Source organism: Vipera berus, assembly GCF_964194415.1.
Source record: "Vipera berus genome assembly, chromosome: 5".
Taxonomy (NCBI): domain Eukaryota; kingdom Metazoa; phylum Chordata; class Lepidosauria; order Squamata; family Viperidae; genus Vipera; species Vipera berus.
The window spans coordinates 32,574,706-32,587,104 of record NC_138207.1 but is presented as its reverse complement, the minus strand read 5'-3'; the positions used below and the strand labels follow the sequence as shown (position 1 = coordinate 32,587,104).

Here is a 12,399-nt window from a genome sequence, read left to right as displayed (position 1 = left end):
GCCGCCCTGAGTCCTTCGGGAAATAGGGCGGCATATAAGTCCCAATAATAAATAAATAAATAAATAAATAAATAAATAAATAAATAAATAAATAAATAAATAAATATATTGATGAGCAAATATGTTAAAATAAAGCAATTTTATATCTACTGGATATATTTTTCAGAGTAACAAAATCTGAAAATGACAGGGGCTTCTTAAAAATTATTTTGATAATGTAACCTGCTAAACCAGAAAATAGTTAAAACCAAATTGAAGAAAGAGTACTTGACTCAAAAAAGGAAAAGCACATGTAACTGCAATTTTCAAAAGCTATATATTTGTAACTTCCATAACAATTACTTAAGCATTAATCTGTATTGCATGGGCTGAGAATCACATGTTTTGTACAGAAAAATTCTGATTCAAAACTGCAGGAGAAAACATGCAAAATATATTTGATATAAGCAATACTATTCAAGCTAGTGATTCATTACATTGCTAAGATTGTGTAGATATGTTATAATTCACTGGTAAAGCTGCTTTTCTTGTTCATTACAAACAGACTGTTGAGATGAGTGTTCACGTATTGTTCTGCCGCAAGGTTCAATGAAAGAGACAACAATTGGCTTCCAGTTTGCGCACGCGGAGCCAGCGGACGTGCGAAAAGAACCCTCTCCCCACCGTCCGATGTCTCTTCCTCAGAGGACTCTGAAAAGAGTCAAAAGTCGCCCTGGAGGGGCGACCACCATGAGGAGGTCCTCCCTGCAATCACAGAAGGGCAGCAGCCCTCCACTTGATCCAGAGCAGTTCCTCTGGCCCAAAGAAGAGGAGCCAGTCCCTGCCAAAAGCCAAAAAGCACTATCAAGCACAATGAATCAATCTGGAGGAGCTGGGTGAGATCTTGCCTTTCTTACTCCCCTAACTACTTTCCTGTACGACTTTCCTGAAAATTGTCTCCCCCCACTTTTGAAAAAGCGGCGACTACTTACTTGGGGAATTAAAATTTTAAAGCCTTAATAAAACAGAAATTATTAACTGAACAATTAAGCAATTTTATTTGTACTTTTGGAACTCTTGGGTTATTAAAAAATCCTTATTTTTATGGGAACCTACTATCCTATCTACCTTTTAAGCTGTGAAAGAAGGGCAAAAAGGAAAAAAATGGACTTTTATAAGTTTGGAAAAGATTTTACAGGCCAGTGAGGACATCTTGTGGCAAAACCTGATACAGCAAGTAAACCTCCCCCCCCTTCTGACACTTGACTCAATTTCACATTTGACCTTGACATTATCTTTAAAGATAAGAATTGGCAACACCTGGCAAAACAACTTTTAGGAATAGTGGAGGTGGACATTTATTGGCTTTTATTAAAAATAGCCTCCACAAAACACCTATCTGTAAACACCAAATAAATGGAAGAATTTTTTCCACCACTTGACTATAAACTCATACTTGAAACAATCCTGGCAGTGGCTGAGCAAATGAAAGACAGACTGCAAAATAAATCTGACAGCCCAAATCTACCAAACCAAAATGTGACTTCAACTGATGATTTGACAATTCAAAAACCAAACGAAGAGGAGGAAATTAACATCAAAATAGGGGATGCTAAAGAACAGCAAATACAATTTACTGAGGACCTTGATGCCCAAATCTTGATTCCAACTATAAAATCTACAATCCAAAAAAACAACAGAAGCCACAGAAAGCAACACTAAGATGGAGGATGCCAAAGGCCTTCAAATACAGCACACTGAGAATCTAGCCAACCAAACAACAACCAAAACACTGGACATGACCTCTTACCTGAGCCAGATGGAATTGGAAGAAGAAGAACAGATTGAACTAATGACAACTATGCTACACCAAACATCGAGAATTGATTTATTAAAGCAACAATTTAATGATTATAAAGGGGAGATTTCTTTTGAAAAACTGACAATTAGATGGTCTCCCTGGACTCAAACAATATGTGTAGGAAGAAAGGGAGACACATTTGAGAATTTAAAGGCACTGACATGGAAGCCTGTTTGGCACAAAAAGAAGGCGAGAGATTTTTTAAAAAATGGGTCTTTCTTTTTCTTTTTCTTTTTTCTTTCTACTTGCTGGGATTTCTAATGACAGAGCTTAAAATTTTCTTTAAATGGACCAAGGGAAATCTTCAAAGGATATAAACTGATTTTAGATTTAGATTTTAGATTTCTAAGGGAAAGGAAAATTAGCTACTAGAACATAACTCTGAATTATATCATAGAATTTGGAATGATATAACAAAAGATATTTTTTTCAATAATTGATGAACTATTAAGATGATAAACAGAATATATTTGTATAAAATAAGAATGCATTGAAATGAACAATGTTTGTATTTTAGACATGATCATTATTATATAATCAAATAGGGGAAATGTGGGTTACCAGAAAATTAAGTTTTCTAGATACTGTCGGCTATTTTGGAACACTATATTGCAATTAGATAAAATTAACAACAGGACTTGGATATGTATAAGTGAAAATATATTGAATTGTTCTAATTGATTATGTTACAATTAGAAATGTATTAATTTGATTGTGTTATTGTAATTTAGGGAACTGGAGAGGGAACTCTTGTTGATGTAACCTGAGCTGATCATCAAAGATTTTGTTATTTGTTATTATTAATCTTTGATCACCCAACCACCACATTGCTTCATAAATATTTGGATGTAAAATTAGAAAATTAATAAAACTTGTTTTTTTTTAAAAAGAAAGAGACAACAATCTGCTATTAGAAACATATTGACAAGAGCCGATTGGGCATTATATTCCACAGTGCTTAACTCTACATGCTCTAAATGCAACCTCCTGCAGACACGTATGTAGCACAGGTAGTCCTTGACTTATGACTGTAAAGGGAGTTTGCCATCACAATCATAAGACATGATGGTTATAAAACAGAGTGGCCATGTGACGAACCTGATTGTACAATCATTTTGCGATAGTCGTTAAGCAAATGCTGCAATCATTAAGCAAATAAATGGCCCTGTTTTGCCCCAAACCGGAAGTCAATGCTGGATTTTAGCAAAATAATCACAAAATGCAGTTACATGACCACAGGATGCTACAAATAGCCATTAATACAGCCTGGTTACCAAGCATCCAAAATGTGATCACGTGAGCACAGAGGATGCATAGGCCATTGCACCTTCGGAACTAGTTTGTAAGTCGAGGACCATTTATAATACATTGTATTAACTGATTTAATAAAAATAAAAGATCATCTACAATTAATGCTCTGTATGTAATACTATACAAATTTAAGTATGAATAAGTCTAATTGAATGCGGAGAAATAGTTTAGTTCAAGAAATTATTTGCCTTACTTCCTTAATAAAGAAGTAGATATATTGGGACAAGTAGGGGACTACACTTAACATTAGGCATGACAAAGGATTCAGTGAACAAGGCCTTAATTCAAAGCAGTTCAAGGTCATATCATGTAGATGGGAGAAACAGGATTTTTTTGTTTCTTTATTTTCTTTGAAAAAAGCAGGCAAACTATTGTGGGAAATCAGCCCACCCCCAGAAAAGGAAATATTGAAAAGGAAGAATACATGGGGCTGCCCTCTCTACATGGGGCTGCCCTTGAAGACCACTCGGAGGCTCCAACTGGTACAGAATGCAGCCGTGAGAGTTGTGCTGGGAGTTTCCCGATACTCCCATGTTACACCTCTGCTCCGTGAGCTGCATTGGCTTCCAGTTGTCTTCCGGGTGAGATTCAAGGTGCTGGTAATGACCTACAAAGCCCTACATGGCATGGGTCCGGAATACCTTAGGGAGCACCTGCGGCCGGCATCAACTTCCCTCTGCCCAGTACGCTCCCACAGAGAGGGCCTCCTCAGGGTGCCACCGGTCAAAGAATGCCGACTGGTGGCCCCCAGGGGGAGGGCGTTCTTTGTGGGCGCGCCAGACCTATGGAACCATCTTCCGGTTGAGCTCCGGATGGCGCCCAACCTCCGCTCCTTCCGGCGCGATCTAAAGACTTATCTCTTTGAACAAGCTGGCCTGGCATGATGGGATGGGGTTGGGTTTTATTACTTTTAATGTGTTTTAACCTATTGTAAGAGTTGTGGGCATTTTGTTTAATCTCTTTTAATTTTTGTATTTTGTCTTTTAACATGTACTGCCCTGTTCACCGCCCTGAGTCCTTTGGGAGAAGGGCGGTATACAAATAAAATTAATAATAATAATAATAATAATAATAATAATAATAATAATAATAATAATAATAATAATAATTCCTCAAAGGATCTTAAAAAGGCAGAAAAGCATGCCCAGTTTTTTTTAATAGCCCCAAGTCTCCCTCCCCCAAGCAGAAACCAGCTCTGTAGAAATGCAGATGTGATAATCTTGTCAGAAAAATTGGAGCCAGGAAGCTGGGATTATAAAGACAAAGATCCCTAAAATCAACAATCCTTCACACCAAAAAAATCCAACTCATCAGCCACAGCCACAGGAAAGCTGGATATGACCTTTGGGACATAATAGGATTAATCCACCACCATCAGAATACCAGAAAGGTACTCTCAGATTCAGGTCAAAGTTCATGCCACAGGAGCAACTCCAAACAAAAGCCCAAGAAGGTATAAAAACCCACTCCCTACTACATGTGGTCAGTTTTTCCAGAGCCATCTTTCTGTCTGGTTCTCCTCGTCAATAAACTACAACCTTCTTTCTAAAGCAGTCTCCATTTTGATTATTCCCAGCTTGAACTGGACCCTGATGAAGATTTTTATTTCAACACCGTGTTAAACCTGTCTTAGTAATTTTAGTGTAAATGCTAATTGATTTCAAGACAATGGGATCTTTGCTGAGTTTGGTCTATTATGGTTATTGGTTATTGATATTCTGTTGATATCAAAAATCAGGCCACAATTACTTAATATGCTGAAAATCATATTAAAATAAACTGGGACATTTCATACAGAGAAAGACTGTAGACCTTGTGATCCTCCAAGGGTATAGTAATGTGGGCTGAAATAGAACCATAACAGGCAGAAGGAAGTCTGATTGGAGAAAAATCTGAATATTGATACAGCTCCCTTTTTCTAAGCTAGTTTCCCTGACGTAGGCCCAAGTTCTTAAATTCTTGGTCTGCACTTGGTAAACACCACAGCTGTCTACAGTAAGATCAGTCAACAGATAACCTAGCAACTAATAATAGAATAGACTGAGCAGATACTATATAGACCTGGCTAGAGAGAGATGAAGATATCATGCTTTCTAAAATCTGCCTGGTTCCGTTTCGGATCCTGCAGGAGCTGTAACTCCAGCATTAGAAGAATGATTGACTCTAATTGCATGCAAAATCCTTCTAGTAAAAGCTATTTCATTTTGGGCAGCTTTAGTTTTTGAATCCTAAGAAAGGGGTCCAGTGTAGCTCACAATAATGGGCTTTTGAGAGGAAATTGCAGACCCAGCCTAGATGGGTCTAAATCTGCTCTTTATTTCAGAATCTGTAAGTCATATATAGGAAGACATTACTATCTACCCTTTACTGTGTCAGATTCTTTCTTGTCAGCTATGGTTTGCTGACATTGAACACCTGTATAGATGGCAAATACATTAATCGGCCCATGCAATTAATGGCTTCTGAAGATGGAAAGCAGCAAAATAAATAAAACTTTGTTTGCCAAAAATTTAAAATATTTTTCCCCTCAGACCAGATAGTATTGCATCTACATTCACAACATGGAGGATAAAGTACTCTGCTTGTGACCCAGGAGATGAGAGAAATATACATAGTTTATTATGTATCGCTTATAGGTCCACTGCAAGCATTTGAGAAGCTCAAAAGCTTGGACCAGACTTCCACCACCTTCCAACAACCACTTGTGATTCAGGAGATAATAAACAGTTTGCCTAATGTAATATTTCTGATTTGATTCCAAACAGTGCTTTGCAACATGTAGTAGCATCAACACAGCACTTGTCTTTAACAAATTAAAGCAGTTGAAGTACAGGTAGTCCTCAACTTACAACAGTTCATTTAGTGACCGTTCAAAGTTACAATGGCATTAAAAAAGTGACTTATGACCATTTTTCATAGTTACAACCTTTGAAGCATCCCATCATCACGTGATCAAAATTTAGATGCTTGGCAATTGGTTCATACTTATGACCGTTGCTGTGTGCCAAGGTAATGTGATCATCTTTTACAAACTTCTGACAAGCAAAGTCAATGGGGAACCCAGATTCACTCAACAACCAGGTTACTAACTTATCAACTGCAATGATTCATTTAACAACTGTGGCAAGAAAGTTTGTAAAATGGGGCAAAATTCACTTAACCAATGTCTCACTTAGAAACAGAAATTTTGGGCTCAATTGTAGTCATAAGTCAAGGACTAACTCTATGTCCCATTCATGAATAAGCGCTTTTGTGTGTCAACATAGATCATTCTATGCTTGTTTCTACTGAGCTGTATATCCCACTATGAAGCTTACTCACACAGTTTGGAGTGAGCCTTTTGGAGCTGTTGTGAATACCGTCCTTCATTCCCTTCAGAGAACAACGCTGCCTGGTTTCTCATGTTCAGTTATGCTCAGATTTCACAATCTTTGAATTCACATTTTATGTGAAAAAGATGCTTGCTGTGGTGTGTAGAGAAAGACCAATTTACACCAGCCTCTCCCTCTACTGTTTCCTCCAAAAATGAAAGGCAGAACTGTGAAATCAGGCAAGAAACTAATGTGGCGAGGAAAGAGTGAAGACCATTATTCTTTCAGCACAGTTTAAATTTCTAGAAAAAGAGAAAAGAATTCAGATAAATTGAATCAAAGGGAAAGTCTGCTTCACAGATCTGTTCGTTGGGAAGAAACAAGTAAATGTCTAATTAGAAACCACACTAAGTTGATGATCTCTGTTCTATGTGTCATTCCCCCCCCCCCTCCACATTTTAAGGCAGTGCATTTTGCTATCATTTTGGAGTAAATCTTTATTTCTTTAAAGAAACTTTTCTCTCATTAGAAGGAGATCAGTGCCATCTGGTGGTCTGCCAGATTCTTTATATTTGCTTATTTGCTTGCTTGCTTGCTTAATTATTTGTTTGTTTGTTTATTTAAATATATTAGCCACCTAACTCTTTGCCACGAGATACAATACAGAAGGTAAGCAATGTTCTATTGAAACCTTTTCTTCTTTCATCAGTTTGCAGTTGCTAGCTTCCCAGTTTGTAACAGTCTATCTTTATTAGATGTAGAAGGGAAGTTGTGTACAAATGGTCCTCGACTTACAGCAGTTTAGTCACTGTTCAAAGTTACAACGGCACTAAAAAAAGAGACTTATGACCGTTTTTCACACTTATGACTTGTGCAGCATCCCCATGGTCAATGATCAAAATTCAGATGTTTGGCAGCTGGTTCATAATTATGACAGTTGCAAGGTCCAGGGATCATGTGATCACCTTCTGATAAGCAAAGTCAACAGGGAAGCCAGATTCAGTTAACAACCATGTTATTAACTTAACAACTGCAATGATTCACTTAATAACTGTAGCAAGAAAGGTTGTCAAATGGAGCAAAGCTCACTTAACATGTTTTAACTTAACAACAAAAATTTTGGGCTGAATTATGGTCATAAATTGAGGACTACCTGTATATAAAACTATAATTAAAAGATTTCCACTCTCACAACTTTAAGTTTCTTCTTTTTAAACATTTAACATCCTATAAATTTGCAACTACACAAAAATGCAGCTTTTGAAATATGAAGGTTGTGTGGTTATTCAGCTGTTCACTAAAAATTAGGTCTCAAATGCAAAAGCATCAATTATCTTCGGAGGGCTGATAAACTATTTCTGTTTTCAAAGGAGACAGAATGGGTTATAATAAGAAATTTCCTGCTCCAATCGCCTTTCACTGTTTCAATCAACTTGTTGTTTAGAAGGAGTTGAGTTGAGAATATTCCAAAACAAGCTAGAGATCTTTCTAACATTGCTTTGAAGATACCTGTAAGAATATAATAGCAGTTCTCTTTATGTTTACAGGCTGAGTCCATTTCAGCAGTGAAAGGCAAATGTGTTCTCTTATGGGCATGGAACGTATTTCCATAAGGCAGGACTGTAAAAGGTGAGATTCGGCTGCAAACAACTTGCTAATAATCCCAGAATTGGGTAAAGCCAAATATTTGTACTTTGAACGACTGTTAAAAATGAATGTTTTAAGTCATGCAAGAACTGAAAGTGTTCATTGTATCTCTTAACTCTCCTGAAAACGTTTTTCAAAGGTCATTCAGTCTTTTTTCGATCAGTGAGTAGCATAAAACAGAAACAGTCAAACTAGTGAAATAAATGCAGATGAAAAAGCAACATTTCAATTGATTTCCTAGATATAAATATAAAATATTGTGACAAAGCACTATTAACCTAGAGCAATGAACCTAAAAGAGTCATAAATCATAAGATTATTTAAAATTAAAACAACCTTAAAACTAAACAATCAATGTTAAACTATAAAGAGGATGATATTGGTAACACTGATACTCTAAATGAAAAACTGCTGCATAAAGTCAAGGGAGAAACATGAAGCTCCTTGGCAGTATGTGTACTTCAACAGAATATTTTCTGTCCATCAGTTGATATTTTTTATCTCATAGAGTGAATGACAATAATTGGATGTCGATTCCCACTATTTTTAAGATAGTCTAGTGAAACCTAGTGATCTACAGTGGGATTACACGTGACTGGTCGAAGAAAAGAATTTGCATATAAAAGAGATTAGTGTACCCTTAATATTTTACTATACAAGGAAAAATACAATGAGATTTAAACTCTCAATAAATCCCATAATTTAGGGCTTTTCAACTTTTTCACCCATTGTACCACTTTTAGGATATGGCAACATCCGAGTACCACCAGTTGCCTAGCAAGGTGTCAAAAACTTGATAACCCCCCCAAAAAAAGAAAAGAAAAGTGAAGTACAGGTAGTCCTCGACTTACAATAGTTTGCTTAGTGACTGTTCGAAGTTACAATGGCACTGAAAAAAGTGCCCCCCAAGCCACAGTCGAGCAAGACACCTGCCTGCCCGCCCGGCAGCGCTCTTCCTCCTGTCCGAGGTTTTCATTGTTGTGAACATTTCTGTTGAGGATTGGCAGTAGGGGTGGGGTGGGGGTGTTTGGTTTTTATTCCCTCCGTCTTCTGGGTGGTTGCAGCAGGCTTTGGTCACTTCACATGACCCTGGGACACTGTGACCATCATAAATATGAATCAGTTGCCAAGCATCTGAATGTAAATCACAAGACCCTGGGATGCTGTAACATTCCAGCTGATTGGCGCTTCTTCTGGGCTCAGCAGAAGCGCCAGGATCAGTGCCGAGCTCCAGCTGGAGCCTGGCGCTGATCCTGGCGCTTCCACTGATCCCTGACAGCCCTGCAGCTCCAGCCATATCTCGCTCAGGCATGTGCGGTGCTGCCACCAGTTCAGCTCATTCCCCTCCCCCGCTACCACTTTTCTAGGATGGTTGCGTACCACCTGCTAGGTGGCAATGTACCACAGGTGGTACCTGTACCTCTGGTTGAAAAGCCCTGATTTAGAATACAGGCAATTTATCTACAGCTGCTATGCCACATGGCACTTTCAGGCAGTTAGAGGGTGTTTCCTTATGTCTGCCTTCTAAAACAGCTGATGGCAAGGCTGTCAGATTTCAAAATCTTACAGGTTTAAACAGAAAAAAATGCTTCTTAGAAATATGTTTCTGGGCATGTGAGACTGTTCTAATTATTTTTCCACGACCAGAAACATTTTTGGCCTGCTTGTAACTCAAGAGAGATTTTCCAAGAGAATCCATAAGAATATAACTTTCCATTTGGCATTGAAATTATCTTCTATTGTCAGAAGAGACAAAATGATGGATAAAAATATTAATTTAACCAATAAGGAAAACAACCAACCAAACAAACCAATATTGGATTCAAGCTTAATTACTCCAGGCTTACAGTAGATGAAACTCTTTGAAGCACTGAGCTGGAATTTGGAAGATAATTCTTTAAAATGTTGACTGTACGTTGTACAAAAGCAGTGAGCATGCTTTGGCAGAAAATAGTTTAAAGACAGCAGGGATAAATAAGTCACCCTAAGTTAATATTCCAATTGCCAAAGCTGATTTTAAGGCAATCTGGACTACATAAATGAGCAGTTCTCTCATTGGAGGCCTGAAAATCAATTCCAAGATATTTATATATTTTAATTTGTTCGATTTCAAGGCCATTGGTTACCACCAGTGAATTCTGGAATGCTTAGCAAATAACAGTAGTTTTGTTTTTGTACTGTTAATTGCTTATTTTTCATCTTACAATGTACAAAAAATTATCATTATCATTCAGCATATTGCTTACCATTTTAAGACCCTACCACCAAGAAGAAAGAGATGAATGATGAAAACTGGGGAAAACCAAAATGGAGCCTTATCCTAGAAAGCAGTGATACAGGGAGGCATTTGAGATAAAATAAGATAAATGGCATTGGATTCATATGGTGACTCTTGCTGCATCTTAATGCAAAAAAATATTATCACAAATATTTTTGTGGTATCGCCCGCTTAATGATGAAATGAACTATACAAAATTGATGGCATATATTTATTATGTCATAGTATATGTAATATAATTAAATTGCATCAAGTTTATTTTTGTTTATTTTTGCTCCAATATATGCAGAAGTTGTGCTGAAAAGAAGTATAATGTTATAAAAGCAAAACAGAAAGAACAATAACTACGTCCCTGCTTGTGTGTTTGTATGTGTGGATGTGCGTGTGGGTAGGAAGGACAGTCTTGGAAGGGTCATTTTTTTGGCAACTTCCAGCCCAAAGCATGATCCCATATTAAAGGTTCTCCAATAGATGGCTCTCTGCTCTTAAATGCAAATGCATTCCAAGGGGAATTCACCACCTCAACTGGCAACTAGGAAGTTCCTTCTACACAACTTTTGTGAAAACATACCTAGACTGTATTGCAATGTGCCTCATTTTGAGCAACTCAAGACTGTTAACCACAGACTGTTAACCACCTTCCTCATTCTTCCTGCTGTTAAAAACATACTGGCTAATTCTCTGCCTCTGTGTGTGTGTGTGTGTGTGTGTGTGTTGGCCGCGCGTGCATAATTAAAGTATATTCAATAATCCATACAAATGCTGAGCTGTTGGCATTGCTGAAAAGAACAGGAGGATGAGTGAAGGAAAAAACCTTCCCACCATCAGAGGGATGTGTCTCACATCCTCTGGATTACGGGCATAGCACAGTACGGAGAGCATTGGTTTTCTACACAAACCCTCTAAGCTGAATTCTTTGCTGGTGTCCAGCGAGAGCCGGGGAAAAAAAAAAAACACCTATTAGTTGCTGCCCATCTTTCTGGGCAGTATTGGAGAGAGCGGTCTTCTGTCACCATTCCTCTCTTAAACCTGCAATCTTCCCCGGCCACCCCACAAACCGCCTCCGTGCCCACCCTTGCGACCGCGCCCCAAGAGAGGGCAATTGCTCGAGGGACCTTAGCCTTCCCTTCCCTGACTACGGAACCGCGACGGATTCGTTTGGACGCTCCTTCGCGCCTTTTCCGCGCTCCCCGGAAGAGAAGAACTGAACTCACCCTCTTGTGGAAGCGGCTACAATTGACGCTGCTCGTGGTGGCGGTAGCGACGGCGCTTTGGCGAAGCTCAGTTGCCACGCTCGGTCTCAGCAAGCTCCGAGTGAACCTCCGGGTCTTCTCCCCGGCCATCTGCGCCTGAGGCGGGCGGGAGAACCTTTCCTTTAACGGGTGACTAAGGCGAGACGCTGTCAGGAAGCGGAACCTAGGACTTTCGCTTTTCCCCCCAGCCCAGCATGATAGCCTACCACCCCCGCAAAGGGACGGATGGGGCTGTCAAAGGGGTGGGGGGCGAGAAGCCGTTCGAGAAGTCCCGATCGCGACGGGAGCAGCAGCAGCAACAGGCGGCGAGCCACTCCGGAGAGAGCCCGAAGAGCGGGAGAGAGGCTTTGGCTGAACGACATCCGGAGCCTTCCTGCAGTTCTTGCAGAAGGCTGGGTTTGGGGCTGCAAAGAGGCTGAACTCCGTTACCGTCGCCATCTCAAGCGATCAGAGGGGGCGGGAGGGGGGGGCGTTCGTCAAAGTCAACGGGGCTGTGCGCCAAATCGCGGGCAGAGGAACCGGGAGCCCTCGCCTTTTCAAAATGCGTTTTCGTAACTGCCACATATCGAGCGAGTAATACGCTGTTCTTTCAACACCGTCCTTTGCTCACCCTCCTCCTTCTGCCTCATTTCAGCATTTCCAGTGTGCCACAGGGGACAGATGGCGCCTACCCAGGACGTAATCTGCTACGGTCAGAGCTAAGGGCTCAGCTTCCATGTCAAAGCATTCTTCAGAGTGTTTCCAGACCAAGCTTTTACT

The 12,399-nt window shown here is 39.5% G+C and overlaps 1 protein-coding gene across 1 annotated transcript in view; it reads right to left on the bottom strand.

The window, feature by feature from the left end:
• Positions 1–11,730, bottom strand: part of DOCK10 (dedicator of cytokinesis 10) — a gene marked incomplete at its 5' end in the record, with an annotated part of 167,906 nt that extends 156,176 nt beyond the window's left edge. Inside the window, one exon of the mRNA XM_081328132.1 lies at positions 11,602–11,730. Coding sequence (XP_081184258.1) covers positions 11,602–11,730 — 129 coding nt within the window. The remainder of the gene's footprint in view (positions 1–11,601) is intronic.
• Positions 11,731–12,399: the final 669 nt, after the last annotated feature.